General features: G+C 34.5%; 2 protein-coding genes across 10 annotated transcripts; both read right to left on the bottom strand.

Moving 5' to 3' along the window:
* Positions 1-987: 987 nt before the first annotated feature.
* LOC130614285 (uncharacterized) lies at positions 988-7,796 on the bottom strand. Of its 7 annotated transcripts, none has more exons than XM_057435708.1 (5): positions 7,710-7,776; positions 4,083-4,170; positions 3,467-3,725; positions 2,645-2,841; positions 988-2,108 (listed from the first exon to the last, which is right to left on the bottom strand). In XM_057435708.1, the coding sequence occupies exons 2-5, from the start codon at positions 4,129-4,131 to the stop codon at positions 2,086-2,088; spliced, it is 528 nt and encodes a 175-aa protein (XP_057291691.1). In that variant the 5' UTR covers positions 4,132-4,170; positions 7,710-7,776; the 3' UTR covers positions 988-2,085. The 7 variants fall into 7 exon arrangements, with proteins under 7 accessions (XP_057291691.1, XP_057291692.1, XP_057291688.1 ...); XM_057435709.1 differs by lacking the exon at positions 988-2,108 and adding an exon at positions 2,115-2,450 and having other exon boundaries at positions 7,710-7,779; XM_057435705.1 differs by lacking the exon at positions 988-2,108 and adding an exon at positions 2,115-2,453 and having other exon boundaries at positions 7,710-7,779.
* A 9,211-nt stretch (positions 7,797-17,007) lies between these two features.
* LOC130614416 (uncharacterized) lies at positions 17,008-21,410 on the bottom strand. Of its 3 annotated transcripts, none has more exons than XM_057435842.1 (3): positions 21,302-21,410; positions 17,675-17,762; positions 17,008-17,317 (listed from the first exon to the last, which is right to left on the bottom strand). In XM_057435842.1, exons 2-3 carry the CDS (start codon positions 17,721-17,723, stop codon positions 17,025-17,027), a joined length of 342 nt encoding a protein of 113 aa, XP_057291825.1. In that variant the 5' UTR covers positions 17,724-17,762; positions 21,302-21,410; the 3' UTR covers positions 17,008-17,024. The 3 variants fall into 3 exon arrangements, with proteins under 3 accessions (XP_057291825.1, XP_057291827.1, XP_057291826.1); XM_057435844.1 differs by lacking the exon at positions 21,302-21,410 and adding an exon at positions 19,962-21,291; XM_057435843.1 differs by lacking the exon at positions 21,302-21,410 and adding an exon at positions 19,950-21,291.
* Between the last annotated feature and the right edge of the window lie 321 nt (positions 21,411-21,731).

Below are 21,731 nucleotides of genomic sequence, written 5' to 3' on the forward strand. Positions count from 1 at the left end.
GTTTAAAGTTCTAAGTTTATAAGGATTTCATAGAAATTTAAAGGGTAGTTTCAAGTGATGGCCAGTTATTAAAGGAAAACAGGCAGAGAAGTGGGAGAGGCGGCGGAATTTGCCATCCCCCAACCCCACACAGGATGGAATCAGTACTGTACAAGTCAACATACCAAGTAATATACCAATGGTATTGTACACAATCCATGCCAAGATGTAGAGCGTACTACCAATGAGAAATCCGTATAAAAGTATTGTTCTTGACTAAGCATTTTGATGAAAATAAGAATTTCTAATAGCCGTGAAACGGTGAATGATCATTAACCGCATATTAAAAACGTTTACCGGCAGTTACTGGTATTGACGATGTATATTGATACCTTTCCAGTTACAATAACACTTTCAACTTCTATAAAACTACTTAAACCGTTAAAAACATAAAATATAAAAAGAGACATGGCAAATTTGTTTGGCAAATTTAAAATAACAGTGTGAAACAGAAAGAACCAAGTAACATATGTGAGATAACCAACAGGAAGATCATTGACGTCTCAATTTGGACTTATGGTAATATAGCAAGCTATTTCATTCAAGTCTCAGATCATCCCAGTAAAGTCTACGTTATGGAACAAAATTAAACCTTTCCTTATGGAAATTTCTTCTAAAAAAGCAATCTATTTACTGACTTCTACAGATGTTTCTTTTACAGAAAGGAAATTAACATAACATGGCGTAAATAAAAAAACAATTCCATCGCAAAGGTTTGCGACGGAATTGTTTTCTCACTTCGCGCTATGTTTTAAAATACTATTTATAAAAAATTCCCAGTTGGGAAGAAACCTCTTGTTTATTATTCTTATGGTTGTTTTTAAAATTTAAATATTTTCATAAAAAATGGTTGCTGTCATTCTGATTTTATCGCGAAGACTTAATTTCGCAAATATAATAAAAATTCAAAAAATTTGCGGCAACAATCTCGTTAATTGTTCCATTGATCAATTGTGTGATATTTTCTAGCGAGATCTGTGAAAAAAAAGTGTGTAACCATTCGGTGTTTTGAAATATTTAAGACCATGATGAAGTGTATATAATACAGAAAGTTTACACTCTGCAATTCGAATCTTCGTAATTTAAATTTCTCCCTTTAGTTCAAATGTTTTGACTTCTATGATTTAAAATTCAAAATAAAGAGACTTTGTAACGACAGTTGCAGGATGTGCTTTTATTTAAACTGACGATTAATTTCGGAGATCGAAAACTTATTCCGCAAAATAACATTGATATATGTTTTATTTAGCTAAATAGGGGGTGTTTTAATTCTAACCGGTGCTGTAGAATTTTTTTTTTAAATAAAAATTATGTCCAAGAGGGTACACTTCTGCAACGCTGCAAGCTTCTCACACAGATTTCAAACAAGAGTTGCACGAAGGCATTCTTAATAAACACATCACCCAAAAATGTTGTATTGAATTTACTTAATTAATTTAATTCTGTGATTTTATTTAAACTGAATCGCTCAATTTTGGAAATTTAACGAAAAATTATACTACAAAGTGTAAAATGTGGGGTAACTGTTTTTTTGCTAAGATGGGGTTTAGATAAATTGTGTTTTGTGTTTTTACTTGAACCTTGCGACCAAATTGTAATATATGATTCAACAAATAAGCAGCGCAAATGACGCATTGAAAACGCGAGGTATTTTCTAGTCTATTTGGCAGTATATTACAAATGTTACAAAATTTACATTGTAAAACTTAACTAAAAGTTTCGAGAAATAAATTTTTTTACATAGTTTTAAAATTCACTGTGTTGAAAAAATGACGGGATAAAAGCTGTTGAGAGAGAATTATAACGGGACAGTTTGGTTGCAAAATCAATATACCCTTAACAGATGCACAAATTTTATGATATCATCACAGCGTAAACTTGTTCTGTGTGTTGTGAATGATTCTCGGGGTATCTTTTAATAGTTTACTCACGATTTATACAGGAAGAAAAATGAAGAGAAACTTAAGTGAATACCCAAGTTGTGTCCACGGTTACGTAATCTCCCTCTCTTTAACACACACTACGTGCTTCGTTGTTGGCTTTACTTCAGACAGTATCGCTCATTTTGTCTGAACATGAAAAAACGAAAAATAAAAATAATGATAGTAACAACAAATAAAATATGCATTGAGAACCAGCAGATGCCATAAGAACATTGCTGGGACCTTTTTGATTTTCCAGTAACAAATGCAGGGTAACAAATGCAGAAATAATTCCGACAATTCCATGCCATAATGGCAACCAATGTTAGTAATTCCCAGATAAATACTGTGAAGAATATAGCCCAGAAAAATTCTCCATTATCGAAACCTCTTTGAACCCACTGAATTTTTCTTCTACAGCTAAATTCGTTGCGCTATGAGACGTCGCGGTGTATGTCAAACAAAGTTACCATGGTTGGCTTGAATAAGCTGCTGGAATGTATTGAAGGGTGGAAAAAGGGATATGCATGCATGGAAACATTAAAAAATGTAGGAAGTAATATCATTTCAACTTTTTAATCTGCATCCATACCCACTCTACAAATTCTTCTTATATGAATTTAAACAGCTGAAGTGTAATTTATCTATTCACACCTAAAACGACATAAAAAACAAAAGTTTACCTGCTCGTCTACAAAAACCATCAAGTGCTTGATAGCAGTACAGTGTGACAATTAAGTTAACCACCAATTCCGCTGTAATAGCTGTGACAAGACATGCATATATCCGAGCACCAGCTGAACACATCCGCAAGTCACCGTCCTGTAAAGCAAATTTGTCTTCCTTAAGAAGAATGTTTTCGCGACATTCGATGTAAAACCTAAAAAAAGAAGGAAAGTGAGAAACAGAAAATCGAAGTGGAGGGAAAATAATAATGATGAAAAAATCAATGATAATAATAAAAATATTAATAGTAGTATTAATAATAACAAATAAAAAGACTAATCGTTGTAGTTATCTTGGCTAGCCTTTGCGTGCACACAATGTTTTCTTATGCAAGTTATTAAGATGTAAGTAATAAATGTGATCCAAACTTAACCTTATTAACACTGTTAAAGCAGTTCAGGGGAGGGAAGGATAACTATTATGCTTAGGTGATAGAACTTGTAACAGTAGAATGTTTCAATACAAACTCATTACAGGTAAAATATTTTATGATGGCGTGAGAGGGATTAAATATGACGTCACATTTACCAAAAATGTGACAGCCTCTCCATTCCACAATATACTTTTATGTCTCATGTGTTACTAATTTGGACAGAATGCGAAATGGCTTCATAAATATTTTTTAAAGACGTTAGTCGGATAAAAATGACGTGCTAATGTTTAGTAAGACCTGTTCTCAAGAGATATTTGTGTTCATGTCATTATAGAAGGCAAATATGAAGCTAGAATATTAAAAGGCGATCAAGGTAACAATATGACACAATTAGCATAAAACACACCTTAAACCAATCGCAAACGTAATCCAATTGAGGACCGCGATGAAAGTTGATAACAAGCAAAATACCATATGTGTGCAATTTAATCCACTGTTGTTGTGTTTCAACGTAAACAGCGAACCAAATACTCCTGCTATACATATTCGTAACAAGCCTATAGAAATCACACTCTTTTCGTTTATCCAAACTTCTTCTCTGAATTTGAAACTTGCACTGCTTCCAAGAATTAGGATTACAATACCATTGGCCATTTGAATAATGCCTAGATAGAATGAAAGGTTTTGTTGTAACATATAAAAATTAACGAAGTTTACTGTTGTTGGTAGTACAATATCGAAACCCTGAACGACACAAACCTGCGAGGTTACTCTACAGAAACGAGTAATAGTCCACCCTTGCTTAGAAAATTCAAATTTTACTCCAACCACTCAACCAACTAATTATTAATTTTGCCACAATTTCCACCTCGCCTTCCACGCCTTCCGTCCTCCGCCCTCTCCTCATCTACCTCTACCTCCGAAAAATAGGAATAATTTGACTGCAATAATGAAGACCCGTAAGATTTTACCAAACAAACGAAAAATTTATCATTCTAATAAACATTTAAAGCTATTCTTACCAAGGTTTTTAACCATAGAAACATTTCTTCTCAGTAGGCAGGTAACCATCTTTCCAGAAAATAATTATAACTTTTTTACAGTGGTCACCTGTGTTAACAAAGATTGATTATCGTGAATAGAAGTGCATGAACGAGCAAGTTATAATGATGATGATGATCAATAACATCTAATCACAGAATTAATTTTCGTAACTGTTTGATATATATATATTATAATACCCGTATCCGTCTGTCCGTCTGTCACGCAAAATGGTACCGCAATTAGCGAGATGCTCGCAGTGAGGTATTAAAAGGACGGGCGAACCTATGAATTTTTTCACGGGCCACCGGCTAGTATATTAATGATACTGTATTTATATACTTACTTAGAGAAAGTATTGATATAGATAAGATGCAATTTGGTTTTGTTCCAGGGCGTGGCACTACAGATGCAATATTTTTACTCAGACAGCTTCAGGAAAAGTATTTAGGAAAGAGAAAGAATCTCTATTTTGCCTTTGTAGATTTAGAGAAAGCTTTTGATAGAGTGCCACGTAAAGTTATTTGGTGGGCTATGAGAAAATTAGGTGTGGATGAGTGGCTAGTTACGATGGTTCAGTCTATGTACAGCAATGCTAGAAGTCGTGTCAGGATTAACGATTCACTTAGTGATGAATTTAGTGTAAATGTTGGTGTACATCAAGGTTCTGTACTTAGTCCTTTGTTGTTTATTCTAGTCTTAGAAGCGCTGTCGATGGAGTTCAGAACAGGTTGTCCATGGGAGTTATTGTATGCAGATGATTTGGTTCTCATAGCAGAGTCGATGGAAGAATTAGTTGAAAAGTTTGAGAAGTGGAAGAAAGGACTAGAAGAGAAAGGGCTGAAGGTAAACACAGCAAAGTCTAAAGTCATGATAAGTAGCATTGCAGCCAAGTGTGACCTTGTAGCTGGAAAGTGGCCTTGTGGAGTTTGCAGGAAAGGGGTTGGTAGTAACTCAATTTTTTGTCAGACTTGCAAGCATTGGGTACATAAGAAGTGCAGTAGTATTAGTGGAAGGTTAAGAGCTGGCATACCGTTTGTATGCAAGCGTTGCAAAGGTGAGATTATAGAGAATGAAGTATTTCCAGCTTTAATGATGTACAACAGTTGCTCGTTAGAGATAGTTAAGAACTTCTGTTACTTAGGTGATATGTTGGGCAGTGAAGGGGGTGTTGGAAGAAGTGTTACTTGCAGGATAGGTTCTGCTTGGAAAAAGTTTAGAGAGTTACTTCCTTTATTGACTAGCAGAGTCCTGTCAATTGAGGTAAAAGGTAGGTTGTATGAGGCCTGTGTAAGAAGTGTTATGTTGTACGGTAGTGAGACATGGGCAGTGAAGCAGGAAGATCTTGACCGTTTAGAAAGGAATGATATGAGAATGGTTAGGTGGATGTGTAATGCCAGTCTGAGAGACAGAAAGAGTTCAGATGAGCTAAGAAGCAGGCTAAGTCTCCGTAGAATTAAAGATGTTATCCAGATAAGAAGATTAAATTGGCTGGGGCACTTGGAAAGAATGGAGGAGGATAATTGGGTAAGAAAGTGTAGAGACTTGATAGTTCCTGGGGCAAAGCCCAGAGGCAGACCGAGAAAGACTTGGCAGGAGGTTATAAGGACAGACTTGATAGAGAGGAAGTTGAGTTTAGATCTAACACAGTCTAGATCAGATTGGAAGAGGGTCATTAATATACCCCGTCCAACCCATGCTAGCATGGAAAACGGACGTTAAGCCGAGAATGATGATGATGATGATGATGATACAGGTATATATAGTTGATTTTTAAAAAAAGGTTGTTATATAGATGATGGCCGCGGAAACGGCCGAAAGCTTATTGACATTAATCGCTGCAAAACAGTCTAATGTTAGCTATATAGCCAATGTTATACAATGCTTCAAATATACATATAGATTACTTAATTTTTATCACAGTACCCTAATCCTGCACTTGAGATGAGAGACAGCCGATCCAGAAATATGTAGAAGCAACAAGTCTTTCAGATGACTTATAAAAAGTTCTTAATATTCTGAGCTTTTTGGGTTTCATATACAGCAGAAGTGTGAAGAAATATTTTGGTTTGCGAATGCATTCTTTATCCAGGAAAAACATTTGATCACAGAAATAGGTACATATATAGTGGCCGCGGAAACTCTCTGCTTGTCTTGTTACAGCTAGCTAGCTTTCAACATGCGAAAACTTAAAACTTGCAAATAAAATTAAAAAAGTTAAAGAATCGTCCAAAAACAAACAATTAAAATGGCTACCGCGAGACACACCGTCTTTTAAATTATCCGCACAAGGCCAGAACTTCATGAAGTACTCATCAAAGGAACGGTCCACCCCCATCACAAATCAAACAGACAACTGTGACATTAATATAGAGAAAGAAAATCAAAATTTAAGTACATTTACATTAGGTGTGCATGATTAACTCCTTTAATTTGCATAATTAGTCTAATTAGTTGTTAAACAGATTTCTATGCCCTATTATCATATATTAAATCCCCAGCGACAATCGATATACAACAGTTTGATTATTCGCTGTTATGTGTTGTATAAAAAGTGTGGAACGAAATTTAAAACAACAACAACAACTTTGGTGTGTTACAGAATATGGTAAATAGCCGAACAAGCTTTGGATGAGACTTTCACAAATATACAGGAAACGACTGCTGCCGAGTATTGTTTAACCCTAGTTGGTCCGGGGTATTTCGGACATATTATAATTAGGGCTCATCACTCTCCCCTCAATAACTTTTGATAGGCTTTTCTAAATGGAATCAGACTTACCACACTTATGTACGCCATGATCGGAACAAAATGGCAGCAATAAACTTTGACTAAAGTCAGCACTTTTTCTATGACGTCATCAAAAGCTTAAAGTTTATTCAAAATACAACTATCTGCTTAAAATTTAATTATTTTATTTCAAGAGTGAACTTAAAAAATCCTAAATTTTGTGGGAGAACTTGGAATAATCACGTGTCCAAGCTTAACAGAAAGATTTCACTTGATAAAATAAACTTTTGTTATGAGTTTTAAATTCTAAGCGTAAACCTAACTGAAGTAATTTTACTTTTCCCGACTTCATAGAGAGGAGTAGTTCCGAGTAATAGCCAATATCTAAAGGTCAGTTATGTATGGGACTTGATTTCAATGTCAAAGTGTCTACTAGATAAGCATAAAAACTCAGTAAGTATCATAACCATGAAGTACATAAAGTAAACCAAAAACTAAAAACTAAAAACACCCAACAGGACCGCATTTAACTTAATTGTCCAAAATGAAGTTGATCCTGTGTTTGATTTTCTGTAGCGTTGTAACAGGACAATTCACATTTTAAGGATATTAACAAAAAAGTGCGTTTGCTTTCGGCTCATATTTTTTTTAAAAAAGTTATAACCATAATTCTATCTCTCTATACATTATCATTCAAAACAAAAAGTTACTTCGTCAGCTATGTACACCACAAAGTATTTATATAAGATATAACATCAAACGCGATAAGATCTAGCTAAAACTTAAACAAGATGCCATAGTGTACATGCCTCTGACTTCAATTGTACAAAAACAAATAATACTTCTAAAGTTCAAAAAGTCATCCTTCAATACTTACTCGTATCTGTCAATGCCAACCTTTAGTTACAATTCTTTCGACTTGACTGTGTATGTTATTAATTCTGAGCGTTTTTAAACTGTAATTGGATTTCATTATTTCTGATACAATTCTTCTGTATTTACAATGAGAACGTCACAGCAACTAAGCTTTTTACATTATCAGCAGAAAAGTTCTGCTTAAAAGCATTTGAAAACTTCTAGGTAGGTATTAATCCATTTTAAAAAAAGGCAACAAAAATAGAATACTTCATACAATTCACACGCACCTAGCTTGATACTGCAAATTGTTAACCGCCTAAATTATGGTATTCAGGCATTCTAATTAGCTTTGTGGCTTTGTCGACAGGCCGATGTAGACCAGTATCCCAATTTGCCAGAAAAAACCGCGGATTTGCTTTGTTTACATCACGTGATTAAAAGGACTTAATTTTAACGGCTGACTTCGAAACAGGGTTACCCTCGACACAAAAAAAACAAATCAGCGGTCCCTTCGTCTTGAAGAAAGTTCGTAAAGTCAGAAGATAAAGTGCATCAAAAAATCATATTTAAAAAAGAAAGAAAAGTCCAAGTAAAGAATTAGAAGTAGAAGTAGAAAGTAAAGTTAGAAACCACAAGACGTACGTGAAGAGTGGAGCTACAAGTGTAAAGTAGAGTTAGAAGTCGAAAATAAAGGTTAGAGTCAATTAGATAAGAATTTGAGAAAAGTAAGAACTTGATATTTCTAGGCGTTCAGTTTTTATGTAGCTACAGCTACGTCTTACTTTTCTATGTAACACACTTCAAATTGGTAAGTAGAATCGCATTCTTAAAAAAAATCCACGAAAGCCTCAAATTCTTTAAAGTTTAACCGCGTTTTTTAATAAAGCTAACGTATTTGTTTACATATTTGCATAATTAATGTTCCCTGGTGCGTAACTAATGTTTATATATGTGATACGAAGTGTCTGTGACAGGCACAATGGGTGTGTTTATTTTTCTTTGACGTCGCCGAAATGTCCTTTAAGGTTGCCAAAAAAAGTATGTCTTATATGTTAACTGCCTAGACGTTACGGCATGACGTCAATACAATTACACTGACGTCAATTCATTAAATAAGAAAAATGAAGCCATTGCATTGGGCTTTTAAGTTTAAGGCCAAATAACTTAGGAACAGGTAAAAATAACTGACGTCATCTCCTGCGTAGGTTGCTAGGGGCCCCTGGGACGAAAATGGGATCAATATTTTAATGCTAGGTAAATCCACCCGTTTCGGAACAAGCGGGTTGAAGCTGTCGTCAAAAAACCTTGAACTTCAATAGCTCTGTAACTGTTCGTCAAAAGTACATGATCATGTACAATTTCTTGATTACCGTTTTAAGATATTTACGATAAAGACAACATGTACGGGACTTTGCTGACGTTAGCAAAATTTTAAAACCCTTATATCTTCTTAGCCGTTCGTCAAAAACACCTGAATCTATACATTTTTTGATCAGCTTTTTAAACTCTGCACATTACAAGCAACAGGTTAGAAAAATACTTTACAGGATTATTATGCATATGCACTGCTGACGTTAGCAAAACTCTCAAAACAATCTAAATTATTTCTAACGTTCTCCTACCTAAGTGGATTTTTCACTGGCCTCGTCGACTAGTTCATTCATAAAATTTAAGGTGTTAGCTGGCTAGCAAACAAATTCGCCTGCGAAACAGAATTTTTGGTTTGTTGAACTCACTGCAAATATCTTAATTTTACATAACATTGTTACTCTTTTTACGTGTTTTACACAGCATAAGCGTCTTTCCAGTGCAACTATGATTAACTGAATGTCTTAGCTTCCACTACTGTAGATTGCTAATTTTAGCTTTAAGCTCCATACCCAGCTAAACTATGAGTTATGTTGTTATTTCTTTTTTAGCTATTTATAGCTTACTTTAGTAGTCAAAATTAGGGGTCTTTTTTTGACCACGAATTATAATGTAACAAGCCACTTAGTAAACGTGTAGGATAGAGTGAGGGCATTTTTTTATGCCCATAGAGTAAGATTTTTCTCACGCTTCCTGTAAACTTTATAATGCAATACGTTAATTGGGGATATTTCTATTGTTTTGTTTTTAACATCCGGTTAAACTTTTGTAGCAAGCATGTAAATTACCAGGTTACTTTTAAGGGTTGTTAATATTTTTACAAAGGTTGTTGACGTTCTTGAGGGGAAGTTTACGTGAGTTTATGTCATTACTGGTTAATGTTTCATGAGAGGATGGTATGGTTGTCCGTTTATAGTATTCGTGCTGTTTTTTTTTTGATAATTTGTGAAAAAAATTTATGGAAATAAACCACATGCAATACACTGAAAGAACAAATATTTGTAGAATTAGACTTCACTGTAAGCTGTTGTGTGAGGTGATTTCTTTCTATAGTTTGTGTTAAAAAATTTCGTTGGGAAGAACTAATTGTATGCGATATCAGTTTTGCTGAAAGAAATTTCCACGGTTTCACATTATTGTAGAGAATTTTACAAAATTTTTCAGAAATAAATGCTCCATGATAAAAAAATACTGAATGTTTTAACTTAAACTATGTTTTTTTGACAATCTATGTTCAACTTGTGTATGGGAGGACCATATGCAAATTTATATACCAAAAGAAATAATTTGTATATATATACAATGATATTCTACACATTTTAAGTTGTATTTTGAATGAGTGAAGACTGTATGCACTTTAATCAGTAATTCTTCTATTGTTGGATTTGACGTGTTATACCCATTTTGTGGAAGATTTTATGGGTGAAAACAATATAGAACATGCCAAATGATCTTACTTTTGTTGATTTGGATTTGCTTCTTAGAAACTATTCTGTTTTACCTTTTAAAACATTCAATTTAAGTCTAGAACATCTTTTTATTTACACCCTATCTGACTTTTACTTAAAACCATGAAAATTGTTTTTAACGATTTCTGAACTATTGTCTTCAAAATTGATATGCTGTCAAAAAAATGGATTACTGGCGCCTTGAAAATACCTAAATTTAGAATAGGCTCTTCAGTAATGTGACTAGATGCCGTCAAAGGTTTTTTAATGTAAAAGTGTATTACCTTAACTGATGAGATACGGCAGTGATAATTAGACCACTACTAATTAAATTTGTTTTTCGCATACTATGTAAGCTGTGTATGGTGTAAAACCTCTGGTAATATGTTTTGTATCGAAAGGTGGGGAAGAAGAAAGTTTTTGTAGAAATATAGTCAAATTTGACCATACTTGGTCCAGGAGTCTAATCACGTGATTATTACTTATGAAAGGAAATTTTATAAAAAACATATTTTTGTCTTGTAAAAGGGTTGTTTACAATCATATCAATTTACAATCAGAAAAGTATTATATTTGAAATATTAGTTCAATAAAGGGAAGATAAGTATTGTAAGAAAGACAATAGCGATAAAGCCGATTTTTCCTTTTGTATTGTACATTCTGAAATGGAAATTTCTGCTAGCTAGGAAATTTATATAATAATTCAAAATTGTTGCTGACGTAAGCATGGTCTTTATGGACGGAAGATAAGTATTGTAATGAAGACAATACCAATAAAGCCGATTTTTCCTTTTGTATTGTACATTTTAAACTGGAAATTTCTGCTAGCTAAGCAATTTATATAATAATTCAAAATTGTTGCTGACGTAAGCATGGTCTTTATGGACGGAAGATAAGTATTGTAATGAATACAATACCAATAAAGCCGATTTTTCCTTTTGTATTGTACATTTTAAACTGAAAGCAATTTATATAATAATTCAAAATTGTTGCTGACGTAAGCATGGCCTTTATGGACGGAAGATAAGTATTGTAATGAAGACAATACCAATAAAGCCGATTTTTCCTTTTGTATTGTACATTTTAAACTGGAAATTTCTGCTAGCTAAGCAATTTATATAATAATTAAAAATTGTTGCTAACGCCAGCACCGCCTTTGTAGACCTCGACGTTGATTATTTCGGTGTGATCGTGCTAGGGAAAGAAAATAGCAAATTTTAAATACTGTCTACTTGGCGTCTACTCGACTGCAAAGCATTTAACTTTTTTTAGCTATATCTAAGAAAAATAAAGAAAAACACTGTATTTGCCTCAATATATTTTTTAAGGTTGTGATAAGGATAATATGGATTATTCTAATATATTTTTTTCTAAAGTTGTAGTTAAGGATAACACGGATTTTAAATAGACCTATTTCAATATCCATTAGAATTAGTGTGAACATGCCAGCCTGGTTGTTGGCGAAAGCTTGCTGAAAAGATATATGGATATGTCGTAGATTTTGTCGTTCTTTTTTATTTTTTTAATATCTCAAAAAACTGCTCCAACATGTTTTATACTTCTTGAGTTTCCGAATTTAAGCATTCTACTGTAAGAGAGCGATAGTGTTTTTAGAAGTGTTTTGTGCGCGGACGGTATACAGGAAAGCAGACGCAACTATCCGAACACACGGGTCGGTTGAATACAATACGGTACGTAGTTTAGTTGGTCAAATACAGTGATGATGTTTTATAAACACAAACAGAAAAAGTACAAAGATACAAAAAGATAAACACAACATAAGGAAGTTAAGAATGTTTTAAATCATACAGAAAGCCTTATTAAAAAGTGGCTTTGTTTTATTTTTTTGAGGATAACCCAGATAACATAAAGTTACAAGTTTAACACTGTCTGACTCATAGAGGCCTAATCTTAGTTTCAAAGAGAATAAGAACAATTTTAAGAACCTTGAATGTATTTTCTTAGAGAAAAGAGCAACACTACACCTACTAAATATTTTTTAAAGAATAATAAATCTACAATACTAATATAAATCTGAAAAGACAAACCGAAAAAATAAACTATTTGTGATTACTGAGTACACTGGGTTGAGCCGAAATATGTTCATTATAAATGTATACTAAATGGAATGGCTCAAGCAGTAGAGTGTGACAATAATAACGATACATAGCTGGAAAGCACATCATCTCTGTGTACATAGCTAGCTATAACATCCTACCTATAATGTCAGGTTAACTTGGTAACTTTTGTAGGAAAATAATTATAGCCTATATAATTATAATATATATAAATTATAATTATTAAAGTTATATGAAGTTTCAGTAGACTAGGTAAACATTTTAGACCTTATATTATAGAATATAAACTTTTTAGAGCAGTAAGAAGAAGACGTTTGTTGAGCTATAGCTTGCTAGTCAACATTAAATTTGCCATAAATACACAGTAAATATTTACAATTTTTGTCACACTACCACTATTAATACCTTTTATATACTTTTATCCACTACGATCCTTTCAATAGAAGTTGAAAAATATAAAACCAATATTTGTTGAAAACTAATGTCAGAACAGCCTGTAAACAACTTGGCGTCCCGAACTTTATCCAAACTAACCTCGTTTTCATGCAATTTTTTGATTGTGCGCCACCGCGGCTGAACATGAAAAGGCGATATTATTATTACAAAGAACAAAGCTGCAGGATTGAGACCTGAAACTAAGAAAAACGGATTTGCTAAAGTTCGTCGTCCTGTATTAATATCTTTTGTTATCTCATTACCGACTTTCATACAGCGCAGTCTGCGTACGAGTAACGCGCTTGTAGGGACAAATTTTGCCTGTTTTTGTTTGACTCGATAGCCCAGTCAAGTTTCTCAGTCACTTTCTCACAAAAAATTATGTGTGTCATACGGAAAAAGGCAGTATGTGTAACGTTCTGTTGTTTCTTTCCTAATTCTTTCCATTTTATACTAACGTTTAACTTTTGAATAACGTGTTGATATGGTGCTGCTAGTCCTCTCTGTGGCATTTTAACTTTATTAAAACGCTTCAAGTAAGAACAACTTACAGAAAGGATCGATTTACACTCTTATTTATACATCGCAGCTTTTAAAACCTCCCGCACAATGGAGACAAATGCTTTACAAAACGCCACCAGTTGGTAATGACACATGTCTATGGAAATAAAAGTATCTCTTGGGTCAAGGAAAGTTTTTCTTCTTAGACTGTAATTGTAGATTGTACCAACCAGCTACAAAAAAACACAAATTTTCCTGACGAGTCTCGGTTATCAAACTGCACAATTCAGAAACAATTCAGCGGGTGAGAAGTATCAAGTTCATCCGGAGCGTTTTGCAGGGCTCTTTATGCCACGAAACGTTATTGGCACTTGAGAAATACACCTTATTCGTGAGAGACATAGAATCAGATCCGTTATAATCTGTTTATTCAGATTGGTTGAAAATGGACTAGCGCACTTTCGTTCATGTTATTAAAAGATAAAAATCTTCTGTGTTTCATATGGTGCGGCCTAGATACCAAAGGCATACAGGCTCTGCATTTGCGGAAATAAAAAATGGATCAATTTAGTTTCTGTACGGGTTTTTCTTAATAACTCCTTAACGGTACACTGCATAGCTATGATACTTATTGAGTTTCAGTATTTATCTATTAGACACGTGATTAATCCGATTTCCCAATTTTTTCGGATGTTACCAAAAAATCGGAAAAACCCGGATTTTCGGGCAATTTTTGTCAATTTCTTGTAAAATCTATGTAAAAACCGGAAAATATGTTAAATAACTTTTATATAGCTTCCAGAACAAAAGTAATTGAATTTTAAGCAGTCGTTGGCATTTTGATAAATTTCCAAACTTTTTTGATGACGTCACAGAAAATGTGCTGACGCAAGCAACTATTTATTACCGCCATTTTGTTCCTTTTGTGACGTATTATAAGTGTGCCAAGTTCGATTCAATATAAACGATCCTATGAAAAGTTATTAAGGAGGGGGAATTCGCCCCTGCCCCAGGTCAAAAATGTTCGAAAAAACCCGGACCGAATAGGGTTAACTCTTAGTAAATTGTTGAAGTCAAAGGTTACCAAGACAGAATAGAAGAAATCTTTTGCAAGCTTAAGATGATCACAAACGTTACCCTTCTACTATAAAGACTATTTTTGCGAAAAGGCACTCATACCTAATTTTGTTTGGATTTAAGGCAGTACATAGACAGTACATATATTTCTACATGTGTTCAAAAAGTTCGAAAGCGATTAATCGACTCGTGTATGGCTGCTTTAAGATAAGCATATTTCAAGCGTGACTCCCTGAAATCTAGGCGCATGTGAGGAGCAAAACATGTATTGATGCTAACTAAAATAAAAATATTTTTCTGAACATAATATTTTTCCATGCAACTGAGCATACAGGCGGAAAGTACCAGAAACATCACTTCTCCTTTTATAATAAAATTAATCTAGTGTCTTAAATCGTTCTTATTAACACGCTCAAGTTACATCCAAGGACAAAAACAAGAAACAAACAATTAAATAAATAAACATATAGAATTATAGAATTAACTCAGTGGACATTAAGGCGTCAAATGTTCAGTACGTTTCAACAGGAAAATACTCGATGTTAAATGTGGAGCCAATAGTTAGTAAAAGATATATGAATTTTCTGATATTTCCTTAGTAGCTAGACTAGTATAGAAAGTGTTGCAGAGAGGTTGCCAAGGCAAAAGCATTAAGCACGGCAAGGAAAGGGCACGGCAAAGGCAGGCAAGGAAACAGGGCACGGCAAAGAGGCAGACAAGGAAACAGTAAGGCAGGGGTAGACAAGGCATGGTAGGCACAAGCAAGTCAAAGGCATTGAGCACGGCAAGGAAAAGGCACGGCATATGCAGGCAAGGAAACAGGGCACGGCAAAGGCAGACAAGGAAACAGGAAGAAGAATCAGTAAGGCAGGGTTAGGTAAGGCACAGGCAAGGCAAAGGCATTAATGAAGGCAAGGAAAAGGCACGGCATAGGCAGGCAAGGAAACATGAAGAGGAATCAGCAAGGCAGGGGTAGGCAAGGGCATGGCAGGCACCAGAAAAAGGCATGAAAAGGGTAGGCAAAGGCACGGTGAGTGATGGCAAGGCAGGCAGGGACCTTAATAGAAACTCTCCCCTCTACAACTCAAATATTACGTATTCTCAATATATCTAAATATTAAGTTGCAAATTTCAAATTCAGTACCTAAAAACAGGATATTACATTTATATAAGGGCCATATACAGCGAATTATCAGAATTATGTGTCAATACAAGAAGTTAAACCTTTTTTTTAAATTAAAGATTAAAAGTCAACTTGGTTCGAATGAATTTGACAATATTGGTTTTTAATAACTCTAACAACAATAAAAGTCAAGATACAGAAATGATCGCAGAAGTCAACGAGAGTCATTTTTTAAAAACGCCTATTTTGGTTTCTTGTTCAACAAAAAATTGTTAGTTTCATTCAAAGTTTTAGAAAAAGAAAAATGATAGTGGCGCCAGGAAAGTATAATTCGATGGCCTAAACCACGTGTTCCATTTTGTCCAATCAAAGCAAAGAACTTTTGTGTTTGGAAAAATCTACGTGATCCATTTTGTCCAATCAATCAATGATATTACATTTTGTTTATAATCTGACCAATTAGAATCCGTGAAAACACGGCATCGGTGTCCCCACCATTACGGTTCATGACCAATATGGTATGGGAGCGTTAACATATTACGTAATCAAGTTGGGGGGCATCGAAATTGCTTACGCTTGAATATGGGGGAGGGGGGAGGGGTCAAGTGGGTTGATGGGGTGTGAAAAATATCAACTATCTAAAGCCGCTTTTACACGATCAAATTTTATATGACATACGATATATGATCATATAAACCACCTGCTCGTCTTATCATATGCAATGGTGTTTACACGATCATATATTGTGCATCGAATTTTACTTTCACTTCTTTTTCTTCATCAACATGAGGATGAGGACTTGCGCGGCTGCTGTAATAATTGCAGTTGTCTCAAAAAAAGTCAAGAGGGGTTAAGCCGTGGCGGAGTAGGACTTGGATCTCGGAATTGCGTTTAGAAGAGGAGAATGACTAAGAATTACTTGCAAATGGCGGCAGAAATTTTGACGAAATTCTTGGGCTTGTTGAAAAAATTTGTCTGTGTTTTTAGATTTTCTTTCTGCAATGTTTTTCTCTTGAATATTCCCTCGCTCTTCTGTATGTTTGTTTCATGTTTACATAACTTCGGTACAATTGAAAACGCGTTATGATTGGTTAACATCTCAATTTCAAAAGAGGACAATAGGTTTATATGATCATATATCATATAAAAAATAGGACGTGGTCTATCTTTAAAAATTCAATCATATATATATGATCATAAAAATTTTCATCATATAACGTATGTTACACGATCAAATTTATAGTATATGTCATATAAAATTTGATCGTGTAAAAGCGGCTTAAAGCGTTTGTATTCGCCATATTCTATATCTTGCATGTAAAATATAAAAGTAAAATATAAAACTGTAAATATCTAAAACTTTTGTAGGGTCTGGTTAACCGAGAAAATAACAAGCAAAATACCATATGTGTGCAATTTAATCCACTGTTGTTGTGTTTCAACGTAAACAGCGAACCAAATACTCCTGCTATACATATTCGTAACAAGCCTATAGAAATCACACTCTTTTCGTTTATCCAAACTTCTTCTCTGAATTTGAAACTTGCACTGCTTCCAAGAATTAGGATTACAATACCATTGGCCATTTGAATAATGCCTAGATAGAATGAAAGGTTTTGTTGTAACATATAAAAATTAACGAAGTTTACTGTTGTTGGTAGTACAATATCGAAACCCTGAACGACACAAACCTGCGAGGTTACTCTACAGAAACGAGTAATAGTCCACCCTTGCTTAGAAAATTCAAATTTTACTCCAACCACTCAACCAACTAATTATTAATTTTGCCACAATTTCCACCTCGCCTTCCACGCCTTCCGTCCTCCGCCCTCTCCTCATCTACCTCTACCTCCGAAAAATAGGAATAATTTGACTGCAATAATGAAGACCCGTAAGATTTTACCAAACAAACGAAAAATTTATCATTCTAATAAACATTTAAAGCTATTCTTACCAAGGTTTTTAACCATAGAAACATTTCTTCTCAGTAGGCAGGTAACCATCTTTCCAGAAAATAATTATAACTTTTTTACAGTGGTCACCTGTGTTAACAAAGATTGATTATCGTGAATAGAAGTGCATGAACGAGCAAGTTATAATGATGATGATGATCAATAACATCTAATCACAGAATTAATTTTCGTAACTGTTTGATATATATATATTATAATACCCGTATCCGTCTGTCCGTCTGTCACGCAAAATGGTACCGCAATTAGCGAGATGCTCGCAGTGAGGTATTAAAAGGACGGGCGAACCTATGAATTTTTTCACGGGCCACCGGCTAGTATATTAATGATACTGTATTTATATACTTACTTAGAGAAAGTATTGATATAGATAAGATGCAATTTGGTTTTGTTCCAGGGCGTGGCACTACAGATGCAATATTTTTACTCAGACAGCTTCAGGAAAAGTATTTAGGAAAGAGAAAGAATCTCTATTTTGCCTTTGTAGATTTAGAGAAAGCTTTTGATAGAGTGCCACGTAAAGTTATTTGGTGGGCTATGAGAAAATTAGGTGTGGATGAGTGGCTAGTTACGATGGTTCAGTCTATGTACAGCAATGCTAGAAGTCGTGTCAGGATTAACGATTCACTTAGTGATGAATTTAGTGTAAATGTTGGTGTACATCAAGGTTCTGTACTTAGTCCTTTGTTGTTTATTCTAGTCTTAGAAGCGCTGTCGATGGAGTTCAGAACAGGTTGTCCATGGGAGTTATTGTATGCAGATGATTTGGTTCTCATAGCAGAGTCGATGGAAGAATTAGTTGAAAAGTTTGAGAAGTGGAAGAAAGGACTAGAAGAGAAAGGGCTGAAGGTAAACACAGCAAAGTCTAAAGTCATGATAAGTAGCATTGCAGCCAAGTGTGACCTTGTAGTTGGAAAGTGGCCTTGTGGAGTTTGCAGGAAAGGGGTTGGTAGTAACTCAATTTTTTGTCAGACTTGCAAGCATTGGGTACATAAGAAGTGCAGTAGTATTAGTGGAAGGTTAAGAGCTGGCATACCGTTTGTATGCAAGCGTTGCAAAGGTGAGATTATAGAGAATGAAGTATTTCCAGCTTTAATGATGTACAACAGTTGCTCGTTAGAGATAGTTAAGAACTTCTGTTACTTAGGTGATATGTTGGGCAGTGAAGGGGGTGTTGGAAGAAGTGTTACTTGCAGGATAGGTTCTGCTTGGAAAAAGTTTAGAGAGTTACTTCCTTTATTGACTAGCAGAGTCCTGTCAATTGAGGTAAAAGGTAGGTTGTATGAGGCCTGTGTAAGAAGTGTTATGTTGTACGGTAGTGAGACATGGGCAGTGAAGCAGGAAGATCTTGACCGTTTAGAAAGGAATGATATGAGAATGGTTAGGTGGATGTGTAATGCCAGTCTGAGAGACAGAAAGAGTTCAGATGAGCTAAGAAGCAGGCTAAGTCTCCGTAGAATTAAAGATGTTATCCAGATAAGAAGATTAAATTGGCTGGGGCACTTGGAAAGAATGGAGGAGGATAATTGGGTAAGAAAGTGTAGAGACTTGATAGTTCCTGGGGCAAAGCCCAGAGGCAGACCGAGAAAGACTTGGCAGGAGGTTATAAGGACAGACTTGATAGAGAGGAAGTTGAGTTTAGATCTAACACAGTCTAGATCAGATTGGAAGAGGGTCATTAATATACCCCGTCCAACCCATGCTAGCATGGAAAACGGACGTTAAGCCGAGAATGATGATGATGATGATGATGATACAGGTATATATAGTTGATTTTTAAAAAAAGGTTGTTATATAGATGATGGCCGCGGAAACGGCCGAAAGCTTATTGACATTAATCGCTGCAAAACAGTCTAATGTTAGCTATATAGCCAATGTTATACAATGCTTCAAATATACATATAGATTACTTAATTTTTATCACAGTACCCTAATCCTGCACTTGAGATGAGAGACAGCCGATCCAGAAATATGTAGAAGCAACAAGTCTTTCAGATGACTTATAAAAAGTTCTTAATATTCTGAGCTTTTTGGGTTTCATATACAGCAGAAGTGTGAAGAAATATTTTGGTTTGCGAATGCATTCTTTATCCAGGAAAAACATTTGATCACAGAAATAGGTACATATATAGTGGCCGCGGAAACTCTCTGCTTGTCTTGTTACAGCTAGCTAGCTTTCAACATGCGAAAACTTAAAACTTGCAAATAAAATTAAAAAAGTTAAAGAATCGTCCAAAAACAAACAATTAAAATGGCTACCGCGAGACACACCGTCTTTTAAATTATCCGCACAAGGCCAGAACTTCATGAAGTACTCATCAAAGGAACGGTCCACCCCCATCACAAATCAAACAGACAACTGTGACATTAATATAGAGAAAGAAAATCAAAATTTAAGTACATTTACATTAGGTGTGCATGATTAACTCCTTTAATTTGCATAATTAGTCTAATTAGTTGTTAAACAGATTTCTATGCCCTATTATCATATATTAAATCCCCAGCGACAATCGATATACAACAGTTTGATTATTCGCTGTTATGTGTTGTATAAAAAGTGTGGAACGAAATTTAAAACAACAACAACAACTTTGGTGTGTTACAGAATATGGTAAATAGCCGAACAAGCTTTGGATGAGACTTTCACAAATATACAGGAAACGACTGCTGCCGAGTATTGTTTAACCCTAGTTGGTCCGGGGTATTTCGGACATATTATAATTAGGGCTCATCACTCTCCCCTCAATAACTTTTGATAGGCTTTTCTAAATGGAATCAGACTTACCACACTTATGTACGCCATGATCGGAACAAAATGGCAGCAATAAACTTTGACTAAAGTCAGCACTTTTTCTATGACGTCATCAAAAGCTTAAAGTTTATTCAAAATACAACTATCTGCTTAAAATTTAATTATTTTATTTCAAGAGTGAACTTAAAAAATCCTAAATTTTGTGGGAGAACTTGGAATAATCACGTGTCCAAGCTTAACAGAAAGATTTCACTTGATAAAATAAACTTTTGTTATGAGTTTTAAATTCTAAGCGTAAACCTAACTGAAGTAATTTTACTTTTCCCGACTTCATAGAGAGGAGTAGTTCCGAGTAATAGCCAATATCTAAAGGTCAGTTATGTATGGGACTTGATTTCAATGTCAAAGTGTCTACTAGATAAGCATAAAAACTCAGTAAGTATCATAACCATGAAGTACATAAAGTAAACCAAAAACTAAAAACTAAAAACACCCAACAGGACCGCATTTAACTTAATTGTCCAAAATGAAGTTGATCCTGTGTTTGATTTTCTGTAGCGTTGTAACAGGACAATTCACATTTTAAGGATATTAACAAAAAAGTGCGTTTGCTTTCGGCTCATATTTTTTTTAAAAAAGTTATAACCATAATTCTATCTCTCTATACATTATCATTCAAAACAAAAAGTTACTTCGTCAGCTATGTACACCACAAAGTATTTATATAAGATATAACATCAAACGCGATAAGATCTAGCTAAAACTTAAACAAGATGCCATAGTGTACATGCCTCTGACTTCAATTGTACAAAAACAAATAATACTTCTAAAGTTCAAAAAGTCATCCTTCAATACTTACTCGTATCTGTCAATGCCAACCTTTAGTTACAATTCTTTCGACTTGACTGTGTATGTTATTAATTCTGAGCGTTTTTAAACTGTAATTGGATTTCATTATTTCTGATACAATTCTTCTGTATTTACAATGAGAACGTCACAGCAACTAAGCTTTTTACATTATCAGCAGAAAAGTTCTGCTTAAAAGCATTTGAAAACTTCTAGGTTGGTATTAATCCATTTTAAAAAAAGGCAACAAAAATAGAATACTTCATACAATTCACACGCACCTAGCTTGATACTGCAAATTGTTAACCGCCTAAATTATGGTATTCAGGCATTCTAATTAGCTTTGTGGCTTTGTCGACAGGCCGATGTAGACCAGTATCCCAATTTGCCAGAAAAAACCGCGGATTTGCTTTGTTTACATCACGTGATTAAAAGGACTTAAT

Source organism: Hydractinia symbiolongicarpus, chromosome 11, assembly GCF_029227915.1.
Source record: "Hydractinia symbiolongicarpus strain clone_291-10 chromosome 11, HSymV2.1, whole genome shotgun sequence".
NCBI lineage: Eukaryota > Metazoa > Cnidaria > Hydrozoa > Anthoathecata > Hydractiniidae > Hydractinia > Hydractinia symbiolongicarpus.

Bases quoted from the DNA above. Each gene is read 5' to 3' on its own strand.
- LOC130614285 (XM_057435705.1), bottom strand. From the start codon at position 4,131: ATGGTTACCTGCCTACTGAGAAGAAATGTTTCTATGGTTAAAAACCTT. The intron at 2,842-3,466 runs GTGTGTTTTATG...TTCTTTTTTTAG, and splicing joins ACGTTTGCGATTGGTTTAAG to GTTTTACATCGAATGTCGCG. The intron at 2,454-2,644 runs GTAAACTTTTGT...AATACATTCCAG, and splicing joins TGGTTTTTGTAGACGAGCAG to CAGCTTATTCAAGCCAACCA.
- LOC130614416 (XM_057435842.1), bottom strand. From the start codon at position 17,723: ATGGTTACCTGCCTACTGAGAAGAAATGTTTCTATGGTTAAAAACCTT. The intron at 17,318-17,674 runs GTAAGAATAGCT...CATTCTATCTAG, and splicing joins TTCTATGGTTAAAAACCTTG to GCATTATTCAAATGGCCAAT.